Source organism: Thamnophis elegans, chromosome 10 (genome assembly GCF_009769535.1).
Source record: "Thamnophis elegans isolate rThaEle1 chromosome 10, rThaEle1.pri, whole genome shotgun sequence".
Classification (NCBI taxonomy): domain Eukaryota; kingdom Metazoa; phylum Chordata; class Lepidosauria; order Squamata; family Colubridae; genus Thamnophis; species Thamnophis elegans.
In genome coordinates this window covers 24,651,369-24,666,656 of record NC_045550.1, presented here as the reverse complement: position 1 = coordinate 24,666,656, position 15,288 = coordinate 24,651,369, and the positions used below count along the sequence as shown (strand labels likewise).

Below are 15,288 nucleotides of genomic sequence, written 5' to 3'. Positions count from 1 at the left end.
TCTTGCAGTGTGATTATATTATAAATATTTAGGCAACTTTAGGTAATATTAAGATATATAGATACATAGTTTGTATATCTGATTACCAATACTTACAGTAATTCTCTTGGCAGGATATCTATCAGTACCTGAAAGTACTCTGCCTGTTTTGGGCTTTCAACTTAAAAATGTTTTTTTCCCCTCTCTTCCAGAATATTGTGGCACTTTCTGTTATCCAAATGTTGCTCAGTCTCCTTACTTGCGAACTGTAGGAGAAAAACTGCTACTAGCAATTGATGTATTATGGACAGGTGAGCATCAGTATTCTGCTCTAATTTGAGCAAGATTACCAGCTCAATTTAACCTTTTAAAATGAAAGTTTAGTGTAATTTTAAAATGTTATTTAAATATTACTTTTGAATAAACCATGTCCACATTTTTTTAACCCACCTATTTCCATTTTAGGTCCCAAAGTGGTATCTAAAGACATTTCAGTGGAGTCTATTGAGGAGGTTTCAAAAATAATTCGCAGAGCTCCTGTTATCTGGGACAACATTCATGCTAATGATTACGATCAGAAAAGACTGTTTCTTGGGCCCTATAAAGGCCGATCAACAGAACTCATACCACGCTTAAAAGGGGTCCTGACTAATCCAAACTGTGAATTTGAAGCTAATTTTGTTGCAATTCACACTCTTGCAACTTGGTACAAATCCAACATGAATGGAGTGAGGAAAGATGTTGTGATGAGTGAGTTGATTGAATTGATAATGCACACTGTCTTGTGTAATAATGTTTATTTATGTATCTAATTTATATAGCTGCTCACTGAAATCAACTCTGGATGGCAAACAAAGATTTATAGGAAGATTTACATTCAAATAAAATGGGTTTCTTTAGGAAATATGATGCATTGTCTAACATGAAAATACATTGTTGATAGTTGGCAAGGAAAATTTTGCAATCTAGTTAATATTTAAAAAGGCTGTTAACTCTTTACCAACTATGGTAAAGAATGAAATGCAATGCTCAGAAATCGTCCAGATAATGCTAAATTAAACATGTAACATGACCTGGGTTTACTGGCTTAAAATTATAGCTGACATTTGGCATATGGTGGCTCCCCAGAGCTGATATTAATGAAGCTTCCGAGCATGTTGAAAAAGAAGAATAATGAAAGGGGAAAATAAACAAAAGAAATTAATAAATGTTATTAGTGAACATGATTACAGTTTAGACACCGGTTTCTTATTAGATCAATCATTTGACAAAGATGCAGATTAGAAATTGTTAGGCTTTTAATATCCAGTTTATTTTTATGCAAAACACCCACATTCTATCTATTCTGGAATTATTAATTTGGAGCAGATTTTATCTGGCTGCTGTAGGACTGCCTTGCATAGCCAGTTTAATAACTTTAAAGGTCAAACTTTACAACAATTGCAAATTATGTTACTTTAATGCAGAATTATATTAATCTTCTTAAAATGGCAGGTGGTATTAACGATTAAAGGAGTTCTATTTAAATGCAAACACAGCAATTTTGATTGTAGCTTTCACCATTTAATATGCTATTTTCTGTGTTTTCTGCAGCTGACACTGAAGACAGTACAGTGTCAATCCAGATTAAATTAGAAAATGAAGGAAGTGATGAAGATATTGAAACAGATGTTCTCTACAGCCCACAGATGGCTTTGAAGTTATCACTAACAGAATGGTTGCAGGAATTTGCAGTACCTCATCAATATAGCAGTAAGAAAGATTTATAGCTTTGTTTCAGCTTTAAGCTTAAATGGAATGAAGAATGTTCTTCAGATGAACAGTGACTTTCATGCTCTCGGGAAACAAAACGCTAAAGGAAATTCCTGTGCTATTATTTTAGTTTAAAATGATATATTATTTATTTTGCATTATATTTACAGTATATCCTATTTTCCTATTGGGAATTTTATGGGAGCATACATGACAATCTTTCATTTTACCTCACAAGATTATTTCAAGAAAGGTTTGATCAGGATATATAGTGGATGAGCTAAAGTCATCCAGTAAGTTGCAAGTTCATTTCACTCTTTGTCTCAAAATTGTACCTATTTCTCCAAAGGGAAAAGAATAAATAATAAATAGCTACAGTAAACATGTCTGGTTTCATTAACCCTTCGGAACCTGATAAAATATTATCAAGCTAAATCGAACACAGTATTATACTCAGTCATAATATTAAGATGGAGAGAAATCCAAGGATTTTTATCTAGTTATCAAATTGAAAAAGGTATCATTTAATTGTGTATTATTGTAATTTGTTAGAGTTTACAAAACATTTTGAGCTCAAAAGAGGATAAGGTGTGCTATGTTGTGTGTGCTGCAAAGGTAGGTTCCTACCAGTTCACGCCAGTTCGGTAGAACCGGTTCGTCAAATCTACTGAACCGGTTAGAAGAGGTTCCACCAGTGGACCCAGAAAGCAGGCCACACCTACAGAAGGGGTTCCAAAATTTTTTGAAACCCACCACTGACACACACGCACACACACACGCACATAGACAGACAGACTCACACAGAGAAAGAGGAAGGAAGGAAGGAAGGAAGAAAGAAAGAAAGAAAGAAAGAAAGAAAGAAAGAAAAGTGAGAGAGAGATGAAAGAAAAAAAGGAAAAAGGGACAGAGACAAAAGGAAGGAGAGAGAGAGAGAGAGAGAACACATGGCCGGCAAGCCACTCCCACCAGGTCACATGGCCGGCAAGCCACTCCCACAAAGGAGGCCACACCCACAGAGTAGGTTCAAAAATTTTTTGAAACCCACCACTGATGTGCTGTGTGTTCTTATATCCAAAGCTTAACTTTTTCAAGCCACATAAAGACTCGATTTAAAGGTTATGTCAGTGCTGCCATGTCCTAGACTTAGTTGAGGGGACTGTGGAGACAAAGGAGATTCAATTAAGCAAAATTTATTCCTAAGAAAAAGATTTCTTTATATCTAGTACTTTTGTTTGATAGATTTGTAGAATACCTTTTCCTCCAAAAGCTCAAGGTGGTGTTTGTAGGCTTCTTGCTCCAACGTCATTTTATCTCCGCAATAGAGCTGTTTAAAGTAAGATGAACTGGGAGATCTAGTGACTTTCTGGGGCTAAGGGGTGGACTTGAACTCTGGTACTCCCAACCCTAGTTTGAAATTTTAAACACAATAACATTCATTATAATGATTTTATGGGTTATAATATAATGATCCTTTAGTGCAGTAGCCCCCAACCTGTTGGGTACTAGGGACCAGTTCCATGGAGAGAGGTTTTTCCTCAAACCAGAGGGGGCTTGGTTTTGTGTGCTGCCTGCATCCAGCAGATGGGACTTCGCTTGTTTGTGTGGCCCAGTTTCTGGCATGCCATGGACTGGTCCTAGTCCATGGACCAGAGGTTGGGGACTCCTGCTTTAGTGTTCTCTGTTGTGCTTTGTTTTTTTGGTTAGGTAGCCAAATCTAAAATTAAGCAGCGTGGTGTGTTTTTTAGTACATGTGTATAGGGCTAAGGGCAAAGAGTAGGCACTATGTAAGAATGTGGATGAAGAAGAATCTTCAAGCAAACAACCAGAGAAATGTAGTTGTGCTGTTACCATATTACTGATGGACAGCATTGAAATGGTTAGTTTCTTTGCTGGACCCAGTTCTGCAGATCTTTATGCAGGTGCTGGCTGTATAAACTGCTCAAATGTTTCTAACCCTGCTGGTCTGTAAATTCTAAAAATGTTTACATTTTGTTTAAAAATACCTCCTTGGTAAGGTTTCTGCAGAATTAAATGTAAACACTTGGCTTTGCAGTCCAAGGGCAAACAGAGGGGAAGCTTTGAAAACAAATTTTCTTTTGTTTTTTATCATAAAACCATGCAAAATATTCTGAATTTTATTTGAATTGTTTGAAGTGGAATTATTTTGTAACCTACAATTCTACAGTATATAGATTTGCTATTGTTGCTTGCTTTTCTGACTTCTCAGACCCTGTCATAACAAGAATGGATAGAACAGCAGATTTTCCTACCCTATCCTGCTTATCTGACAGGCTGGTTCTTTCTAAAACCAGGGTATGCAATTGTTGAAAGCCCCAAAAGAGAAAGGGAAGGTACTGCAACCCTCTGTCCCATAAGCTCTTGCCACACGTAACCTATGGGAAAGTCTAAATACATTCTCTTCCATTATTTTCAGTAGAAGAGAAATGTTTTTAGAACCAGGAAGAGGTTGAAAAAAGAAGTACATTATTTCTTCACCATTTTTATATTTCTGAGAAAGTTACATAGCTTGATATCAAAAAGGCTCAGATTTAAGTCACAATATTCCAAATAGATCATATTGCATTTTTATATATAAAGAATTAAGAAAAATTGCATGACGTGAAATCAAATAATTGGGATTTTTTAAAAGAATTTCAATAACAAAATGAACACTCCATATTCATGTTTTTGTACAGGTGAAATATATGAAGGAAAATATTTATGTGAAATAGTTGAATAGGTAGGAATAAAAAATGCTGGTCTTCTCTGTTTTCACAGGTAGGCAAGTGGCCCACAGTGGAGCTAAAACAAGTGTGGTTGATGTACCTCTAATTGCACCATCCACTTTAAATTCTACCACAGTGGTTACTACTGTATATCAGGAGCCCATAATGAGTCAAGGAGCTGACCTAAGCAATGAGTCACAGACTCTGGTGAAAGAGGAGGAAGAGAAGAAGCAGTTAGATGAGGAACCAATGGATATGGTGGTGGAAAAGCAAGAGGATGCTGACAAGAATATCAGCCAAATATTGACTGACATCTCCGAAGCAAAAATGTCAGAAGAGTTAAAACCAATGGATACCGATAAAGAGAGCATAACGGAATCAAAATCTCCAGAGATGTCAATGCAGGAGGACTGTGGTAATGATATTGCACCAATGCAGACAGATGAGCAGATTAACAAGGAACAGTTTGTCCCAGGGCCCCATGAGAAGTCATTATATGCTATTGAGCCAGTAACTCTAGAAGATCTACAGCTACTTGCAGATTTGTTCTACTTGCCCTATGAACATGGACCTAAAGGGGCTCAAATGTTACGGGAATTCCAATGGCTCAGAGCAAATAGCAGTGTTGTCAGTGTGAATTGCAAAGGAAAAGATTCTGAAAAAGTGAGTGACTCTTTTATCATCTTTCAGTATTGTGGATGACACAATAACAAAGGAAATTAAGGAAAGCTTCTGAGATAAACTTGATGTAAAGAGAAAATGTTCATGCAGACATGGATGTTCATTTCCTTATCCTATAATTCTCAACCTGTTGCTCTCTAGTTACACTGAGCCTACAACTCCCAGAATTCCCTGCTATTAATGTCTAGTCAGGAAAGCCTGCACTATAAAGTTTGTCACACTTTGCATTAATTGCCAACTCTTTGATTAGCTATATCTGATGATAGGTATGGAAGAGATAGATGAATGTTTAGTGAATGTTCCTTGGTGGCAGATATGCAAAGTGGATAGAGTCCTCAATGTATGGCCAAAATTGAGCCCAAACTTTACGATGGTTGTTAAATGAGTAGTGTTGTTAAGCAAATCTGGCTTGCTCTCTTGACTTTGTCAGAAGCCAGCTGGGAAGGTTATAAATGATGATCACATGACCCCCGGACAGTGCAGTTACCATAAATACATGTCTTGCCAAGTGCTTGAAATCCCATGGCTATGGGGATGCTGCAACAGTCATCAATGTGAAAACCAGTCACAAGTCAATTTTTTCAGTGCCGTTGTAATTTCGAACAGTCCCTAAATGAATGGTTGTAAATTGAAGGAAACCTGTATAGTTGCTTGATAAAAATGGAACATAAATAACTTGAATGAATTTTATTAGATTGAAGAATGGCAGACTCGCGCAGCAAAGTTTGAAGAGATGTGTAGCTTGGTGATGGGAATGTTCACTCGCCTTTCCAACTGCGCCAACCGGACAATCCTTTATGATATGTACTCATACGTCTGGGACATCAAGAGCATCATGTCAATGGTGAAATCTTTTGTGCAGTGGCTAGGTATGTTCTCTAGGAACCAATTATAGTGTCGGGTAGCATATGTTTGTCTTCAATTAGCCCACGGGAAAAAGAGAATGCCAAATGTTTTCATATTGGGATTTGTTGTACTTAAACTACTTCTGTTTTTGTGCATTATTTATGGTTTCATATTAAATTGGTAATAAAAGCACAAGTGAACTTACACTGAATAGCTCTTGATTTATATATTTTTTTCCTTGGGCTAATTAATCTGAAAGTTTATCTCTGAAATATGAGTGTTGACTCAGACTGAATGCACACTGGACTACGTTATTTTGTATTTTCAACTTATAGCAAAATTGGAAACGACACTATGAAATGTGACCATACCTCAGCTCTCTGCTGCTTGCTCTGTTTCAATAATGTTATTGCTGTCTTCAACAGAACAGTTGCAGATGTGACCTTTCACTGGGCTTGGCCAAGAGGGAGCCGAGCTTTCTAGCCTTTCTCTGCGCATGCGAGCTTTTAGCATAAGGCTATTCTGGTGCAAAAGTGATTTCCTTTGACACTTGCAAGGAGCCTAATTTTGGGCAAGGGCAAGAAATTACAGAGCTCTGGTGTCTTTATGCTAGACTGATGGTTTCTGAAGCCAAAACCAAGAGCTTTTTTATGTGTGTCTGCAGCTTTTTACAAATTAAATATTTTTGGGAATAGCACCAGCATGGCCTGGGTTCCTCTAGTGACCTCGTTTCACTTTCAGGTTTCAATCCAGCTGTGAGGAAATATGCTGTGGACTTGTTTGATGTACATAGCAGGCAGCAAAACTGATGGTTTCTTGTCACAATTTCTGTAGTAGTCACAAATGTCTTCATAAACTCACTGCTCCCTATTGGATCAACCTGCAGTTCTTGGATCACATAAGTCATTAATATTATAGTCATAAAATTATATTACAATAGCCATATAAAATAGAATCTTGGGTTGAAAATTAAGGTAGCCAACACTTTTGAGTTTTTAGTGTAGATATTCAGTAATGGGAATATTTTTTTCCCAGACAAAAAAGGGAATCATTCAAAGTTACAGCATTATAATAGCACATGCTGTGAATACATTTTTGTGAGGAGTTTGACTTCTTTTGCTTCCACTTTCTCCTTGTATTGGGTATAGAGATTATTGGTCTCAGGCAATCCTTATTGAATTAAAGATATTTTTCCTATTATAATGACACACACACACACACCAGTTAGGAATAGTTACACAGTTGGATAAATAAAGTTATTCTCTGACAACTCATTAAAATTGTCAGCTAATTTGCTAAAGCAAAAATAGCACTACATGGATATGTCGGTTAAAATATATGATTTCTCTTCAAGCTAAAATGTCTCTACAGCCACTTTACAGAAGTCAGTGACATACTAACCACATCAAAAGATTAGGCTAGTTGAAACAAGATAATAGCTAAGTCTGTTCTATAAAGATAACAATGGCCAATATAAGGGACTAGAAATATAAACTCTCCATATGATAGCATTGTATACTGAGGGGAATCTAAATGACAAATCTATGCTGCCAAACAGCATACTGTGTAATTTCATAAGTACAAATACAGGCACACAGTCATGGAATCCCTATGCAACATAGAAATAGTGGCCTGGTTTCCTTAGGGCAGAAATTGAAATAGAAACGAATGGCTTGGGCATAGGATTCCAAAATACAAGGCAGTATTATTTGAAGTAACTGAATAATGTGCGTTACCTTCTGAATGGAAGATGCTGGGAGCCTATGTGGTCATTAAAATCAAGACACTAAAGTTTCCTAGCAGTGATTTTCTTAAATGAACTAAATATGAAATTCTATTTTTCTGTGGAGCTAATCCAGGCATAATTTTAATAGCGAGCAAAATAGATTCTCAAGCTACTAATTAATTCTTGGAAAAAAAATTTAAATCTAAAAACCAAGGACTTTCAGCATCTCTTGTCTCTTCTTCACCCAACATCTGGAAGCACATAATTCCCCCTTTTCTGTTCAGGAGCTCAAGCCATGTGATGCTGTCCACCATTAAACCATCCTAACAAAATTTAAAATAAATAAATCCACCAGAATATACATTCTTTTATATTTTAGCTGTATAGATTGCTCCACTAGATGCTCTTTTGACAGTAATTGATCACCAATTTTGTGCATTTCATGTTCTACTCTACACTTTACCCCTACAAGGGGTTAATGGTGAATTCTCACTGATACCGATGGTTAATGATTTTTAGTTAATTTTATTTATATAATAAAACAATTTTAAAGTTATAACAACACATAAAATATTAAACTACAATGAACAGAAACTTAAATCAGAACAGTATCAGTGAACATTCAAATGCTTAGTGGTCCACTGAAGGCTGATTTTCTTACTTTTTCTTGCAATCCAGCTAGCATTCAGTTTATATAACTAGCGTAGATAATTCTACTATGGATTACTAATGCTTCTACTGTCTTCTTCCCCAATGTGTGCAGATGGGAGAATCTTCAGCACAAGTGTCTACTGCTATTGGATGGACCACGCCAGATGCTTTCAGCGTGTCGTGATTAATAAATTTAAGATGGGAAAGTTCTGATTGTGAGGCAGTTCAGATTAGGGTTGTAGGCATGGGCTGAAGTCACATTTGCGCAGCGACTTAGGCATTAACTCTTGATTTTCATTCATACAGCTCTTCATTCATGCAGCTCTATAAAATGTACAATAGTTGAAGTGCTAGTTACAGTGTAATCTCAAAGGAGAAGTATTTCAAGTTACCTGTGAAGGGGTTCTGTGTAAAGTCTCTGTCTATGAGAGACTAGCAAATAGAAGCAGTTGAAGCTCAAACTGAACTCTTTGGGTCACGTCAAGCTTGCTGTGTTAAATGCTTGCTTTTATAATTTGAAACCAAGGAACAATATTTAGCTTGATTCGCTTTGAGACTGCCTGGCTAGCATGATGTGTGTGACTACTGATCTGAGATTGTTACTTGAACAGGAAGTAGATCGCTGTCCACAAGAAGAAAGAAACTTGCGCAGCTTATCTTATCAGAAAACTAGATGGGTGATACACGCTTCACATCATTTATTTATCTCCTTAAATATACTGATTTGTTTTCTAATGTCTTAAACAGAATTTTCCTCAGAATTGAGCCATAGTTTAAAGTTTATAGCTTCATCCTTGATTGTGCCAAAAATTTAAAAGCATACGGTAAGGCTGGCTATCAGAAATTATAGCATTTCTAGTATAATTGTGGAATAACTGTAATTTAAGCCATTGTTGCCTTTCTTGGTCATGAGGTACTTGTTGTGTTATGTGGTTGAGAAGTAGATAATATTGGTCTCTAACCTCTGAAAAAAAGGCTTTTGTTCTACATAGCTGTTTGGGCTATATTATCCCGTACCCCAGACCTAGTTTTCTGGCAAGATTAAAACCGTATGAAAATGTGACTTCAGACAGGTCCAAGTTTTTTTAAAGGGCTGTGGTAATGGCTAGTAACTGTATGTCCCTTACTGGGTGAAATTAGACATTTGTTTCCTTATATGTTGTATATTTCATGTATCAAATGGAGCATCTTAGAAGCTTTTAGGAGTAATAGACTGTCTGCGCTCTGAGGCTATCATTGTAACATTCTTTTGATTTTATTAATGAAGAACACAAGCACCTTATGATTAGGAAGCTATTTACTGTGCAACATTATTACAGCCCAGCAAGCTCTTGGATAATAGCTCAGTTAGAGAGCTTTTCCCACAAAGTATGTGTTAGCTTGTTGGACATTTTAGTATCTCAGGACAATCCCCCTTCTCGTAACGTTCTCCGCTTGGATCTGATCTCCACAGGGTGTCGTAGTCAATCTTCAGCACAGTTCTTAAGTGGAGACCAAGAACCCTGGGCCTTTAGAGGTGGTCTAGCAGGAGAGTTCCAGGTATCAATATGAATTCACAACTGAATGACATTGTCTTTGTTTTGAGAAATCTTTTTTTTTTGCACATCGGAGGGCTGGAAGGCTTGGTCTGCCGAAGGCTTTCTGGTTCAAAACCCAAATAGCCTGATAGCTTGTTTTAAAATAATTTTCCTCCCATTTCTACAGTAATATCCCAAGGAGATGCTGCCATTCCCACGCGCATGCGAAGCGCTGCGGCTTTAGTTGTACATTTCACATTGTTTCTTTGCAGGTCGCACAGCGTTTTTATCTGCGCCCGCAATTGCACAATGCGCGCCTGCTTGTCTTCCAGTGAGAACTCCATGAGCAAAGAGATTGCCATGCAGTGTAGTTAAGAACTCTTTCAAAGCAAACATTGGTTACATACTTGACAAATCAATTGGAAAATCAGTTTTAAAAGTTGGTTTCTTCTTGTGTTTGAATTTGCTCATGGATTTTTCAGGGGCTTACTTTCTTCCCCCTCACAGGTGCTCTCTGCGCACAGCAATTGAGTCAGCACGTTGTTTTGGGTTAGTGTCTCTGGCCAGTTAATCCTCTTCAGACCAAACCTTTCCTCCTGACACATGGCTATCTTATGCTGAGAACATAGATGAGATTTGGCAAGATAATGCTAAAAAATGAGTTTAATGTTAAGTGCTGTAACAGTTGTGTATCTTAGACTTCTATTCAGATAAAATGGTCCTTACGTTTGTAAAGCCTGCAAATTCCTATCTTCCTTTGGGGTGCCTGCAATACCAAAAGTTATCTTGGGAGTCTGCAGTGCGCACCCAAGAATGTATTGTCTCTTGCTTCTCACTTACGTTAACTTTTTATTTTCACAGCGTTTGCTGCCTATTGAAGGAGCAAATGACCTCTTCTTTCAGCCCCCTCCTCTGACTCCTACTTCCAAAATCTACACCATCAGGCCCTATTTTCCGAAGGATGAGGTAACCTAAATTCTTTTGTGGTCTTATGCGAACTTGATTTTTAAGAGAACATCTTGATCGAGGCAACTGTTTCCTTTTTCAAGAGTCTCTTGAATGCCTGAGAAATGTATGGCTTGAATAGGAAAGATTATTGAAGTGAGTTTAAATGATTCATTCCAGGTTCATTGTAAATAACATGCAGTCCTGGCATTATTTATACCAACATTTTCCCAAATTGTAGAATATAGTTAGCTTGATCCTATTGCTTTTTAAAAAAATTGTAAGTATTCTTGATACTTTGACTGATTGCCTTGATAAGACTCCTGAATCAAAGCTTCACATACTCCTGATACTTGGGAAACTAACCCTGAATTAATTTTGTGTTTTGTAATATCAGATCAAATCAAAGAGGATGGGAGACTAATATTGTAATTAATATACTTTGAATTCTGTCCCTTGTGTTTTATTACTATGTGGGGTTTTGAAGAGTAATTTTTTTGATTTATATAACATTCTATTGTCAGTAGTTGCAATATCTGTGAAATATGAACTGTTATGGAACCATGGTTCTAATAAATGAGCATGTCTGTTTCATATTAGAATGCTATGACTCCCAAAGAAAAATAGCATGTTGGCACAAAGTTTAAACATATTTTTTGTGTATTGTGTGTCTTTAGGCATCAGTGTACAAGATTTGTAGAGAAATATATGATGATGGAACTGATCAGCCTTTTCACAGTCAGCCAGACCTAATCGGAGACAAGTATGCATTACTTTGATAGAAATTTGATTGTGTTGGCTATATATTCTATTTGTACACCTCTTGCTATAAAAATGTAATACAATTCATTGTATATTACATTTGTGCATTGTGAGATTTTTGTAGTTTTCACAACTATGGTGACATAGGGTTAACTAAGTATTGGTAATACATTACACATGTTTAAGATTCCAGTTTCTGAAAGCAACAAAAAATCTCAGAGAAAAATCCCTAAAAGTTTTAAATCTTGTATCTGACTCTTGAGAAATAGTTAAGTAGTTAGAAGAAAACAAATTTATATAACATGGACTAGGAATACAATGTAAACATTTATCCTGAATTTAACAAACTTTGGATGACTTGCAAAGCCTAATACTGCAGTTGACTTTGAGAGGACTATTTACTTCAAATTGCTAAATTGAGGTGGGAATATTTAGTCGTTCTAGGGATGTGTAGAAAGTTCCTTGCATGGAGCAACCAGTTTCTGGTGACCTATTCCTGAATTAAAATTACTTGGTGCAGACATGGACCCCAACTATCTATGTTCCTTCCATATAGAAGCATTTTGGGGTTGAAGGGAAGAATATAGGTAAGGTTGTCAGCTGTGGTTAAAGGATGATGATAAAGTGTTGGGAATCAGGAAGGAGTGTTCAAATTGGTTGGATATATTAACCTAGAATCCAGGAGTGGCACTTACTAAGAATAGGTGGGGAAAGGAAGATGCTGGAAAGATAGGTCGATGAGCCTGTGCATGTGACATACAGAAGGGAGTGAGAGAAAGGGTCTTGCTTTATTTATTTTGTAATGAATCCATCCATATACATTTTTTTCAGAGAAAAAGTAATACTGTATTTTTCGGAGTATAACACGCACCTTTTTACTCCAAAAAGAGGGTGAAAATCTGGATGCGTCTTATACTCCGAATATGGCCCCACCTACTTGGTCCACGGATAGGATTTTCAGGTGGTTCCAGGCAGCAGGGATCCTCACTTCCACACGGAGCCTGATCCCCGAAGTGGCCCAGGGAATTGCATTGAAAGCCTTTTGAAGGCTCCCTCATGAGTCACCAAGTGCTTGCCCCCTCTCTGACACCCGCTGAGTCTCCTCCCACCGCAGATGCGCTTTCTCTTTTCCCCTGGCCAGATCCGCCACCTGAAATGTGAGGATCATGGAGGAAAGAGCTTTCAGGTGGTAGCGCCTTCTGCACACATTGTTATTGGAATCGGGGGGGGGGGGGGGGGGGGGGGGCGAGGCGGACCTGAAAATGCTTTCTTCCACAATCCTAATTGGTGTCAGAAGGGTGGCAAGGGCTTGGTGGCTCCTGAGGGGGTTGAGCCTTCTCCGCTCACAACGTCATCGCCCTGAGGGTATCGCTGGCAGCCACTTCCCGCAACTCAGGAGGTGTACACTCTCCTGCTGCCGCTTGGCCTGAAAACACTTTCCTCCATGATCCTCATGTTTCGGGGCAGTGCTCATCTCTGTTTCAAAGCCGAAGAGCCAGCACTGTCTGAAGACGTCTCCGTGGTCATGTGGGTGGCATGATTAAAGGCCAAAGGCGCATGGATCGTTGTTTCTTTCCCACCAAAGGTGGTCCCTATTTTTCTACTTGCATTTTTACACGCTTTCAAACTGCTAGGTTGGCAGAAGATGGGACAAGTAATGGGAGCTCACTCCGTTATGCAGCACTAGGGATTTGAGCCCCTGAACTCCTGACCTTTCTGATAGACAGTGTCTTAGCCACTGAGCCATCATGTCCCTATATAGATATATACAGGTCTTAATTTTAAAAAATGAAGATTCATATTAAATAAGTTTGATTTCTGAAATAAAACCTTATCAAAAAAGGTTGTTTCATTATTAGGTTATTTGGCTTAAGTAGAATTATTTTTTTCGTCCCTAACTGGAGCCATTTGAGATTTGTCCCAACCAATGCTCCCTCTAAGCTGCGTGGCCGCGCATGTGGCAACAAAACACCACGCAGTGGTTATTGTGAGACGCCTTTCACCATAATGGGAGAGGAGAGCCAGCCTGGAGACAGCAATCAGTTCTAGGTCCACAAGGCAGAATGTAAGTAGCTCAGAGAAGGGGTGTGGGGGTTGGGAGAAAGCATGGGATGGGCTCCTAGCAGCGGGTGCTCAGATTTGCCAGAGAGGGAGGGAGGGAGAGAGAGAAAGAGAGTATCCCTCCTTCCTTCAGCCCAACACTCTCGCTGGCATCCCGGCCAGATGAGAGGGACTGCAGAGGGTCTCCTCGAATCTAGGGCACTGAGTCATTCGATGGGAAAGTTGCCTCTTGGAATGACCCAGATTGGCTCCCGCTTCATCTCTCCTGCTTCGTCTCTCCTGCCTCTTTGCTTCTCCGTTCGGTCTTTGGGCGGCAGATCAAAAGTGGAAGCCAATCCGGGTCATTCCTTCCAAGAGGCAACTTTCCCATCGAATGACTCGCTGTCCTAGACTCTAGGAGACCCTCTGCAGTCCCTTTCATCTGGCCTGGATGCCAGCGAGAGTGTTGGGCTGAAGGAAGGAGGGATTCCCTATCTCCCTCTCTTGAGAGAGAGAGAGAGAGAGTGAGTGAGTGAGTTAGTTGGTGGGCAGACTTAGCACTTTGTTAAGTTTGTTTCTCTGTGTGTTGTGCATATATACATGTCTCCATGGGTGCAATTGTGCAAGCATTTTTTTCCTCTTTAAAAGAATTTTTGGATTTCTCCACCAAACCTTTAAGACTGAAAGAGTTAGAGTTGAAATATAAAGAGATTGTCAATTGCCATACTGTTAGATTGGTAGGCAATTATGGACTATCTTGATTATATCCTCCTTAGAAACAATATGCTACTGTATGGTTGAGAAAAAGACCAAACTTCATTCCATGGAAACCAAACAAAGTTCATATGGAGGGTTTCTTTCTACGATGGGCTTCTTGGGTCAACAGTGAATATCAAAAATGTAGGTAAAAAGTTAAGCAGGCAATAGGCAATTACAAAAAGGGAAGCCAACTTTCTGAATTCTGTTTCTTTGACTTAGTGACTTATAAATAGTAGACTAATGTTCGTGACTTAAATTTCTATATATTTTAAATAGCTGTAAAGCTATGCTGAAAAAGTTGTTCTCAAGGTATTGTGATAAATTCAATAAAAAGAAGGAAATTCTTGATGAACTTAAGGAGGAATGGGAGTATTGGATAGTAAATGGACAAATAAAATTACCAATCAAAGAGAATATTTGCATCTCAGGTTTGAAATGAGATGTTCTCTCTTCCTCTTTCTTCTTCCTCTCTCTCTGTCTCTCTCATCCTCTTTCTCTTTGTCTCTCTTCTCTTTCTCTCTTTCTTTTCCATTCTTCTGTCACTTTCTCCTTCTCCCTTCTCTCTCCTCTTTGTCTCTTTCTGTCTCATCCTTTCTCTTTGTCTCTCTTTCTCTCTCCTTCTTTCCCACTCTTCTGTCACTTTCTCTCCTCTGTCTCTTTCTGTCTTCCCTCTTTTTTCTTCATCTCTCCTACTCTTTTATCACTTTCTCTCTACCTCCCAACCTGTCCCCATACTTATCTTTGACTGATCATGTTTGCAATAATTTACCTTCTTTTCTAAATAGGCACAGTTCCCTTACCGGATCCCTTGCTCACTCACTCAAACACACACACACACACACACACACACACACACACACACACTCATGCACAAAACCATTTTTCTCCCATTCCAATTCAGATC

At 38.4% G+C, this 15,288-nt stretch overlaps 1 protein-coding gene across 1 annotated transcript in view; it reads left to right on the top strand.

Annotated features, from left to right (window-relative positions):
* OGA (O-GlcNAcase) overlaps positions 1-15,288 on the top strand; it is a 38,799-nt gene that overhangs the window by 15,982 nt on the left and 7,529 nt on the right. The window contains exons 6-13 of the mRNA XM_032225714.1: positions 192-290; positions 445-729; positions 1,573-1,731; positions 4,510-5,120; positions 5,833-6,007; positions 9,815-9,900; positions 10,740-10,844; positions 11,501-11,586. Of these exons, the coding sequence (XP_032081605.1) occupies positions 192-290; positions 445-729; positions 1,573-1,731; positions 4,510-5,120; positions 5,833-6,007; positions 9,815-9,900; positions 10,740-10,844; positions 11,501-11,586 (1,606 nt within the window). The remainder of the gene's footprint in view (positions 1-191; positions 291-444; positions 730-1,572; positions 1,732-4,509; positions 5,121-5,832; positions 6,008-9,814; positions 9,901-10,739; positions 10,845-11,500; positions 11,587-15,288) is intronic.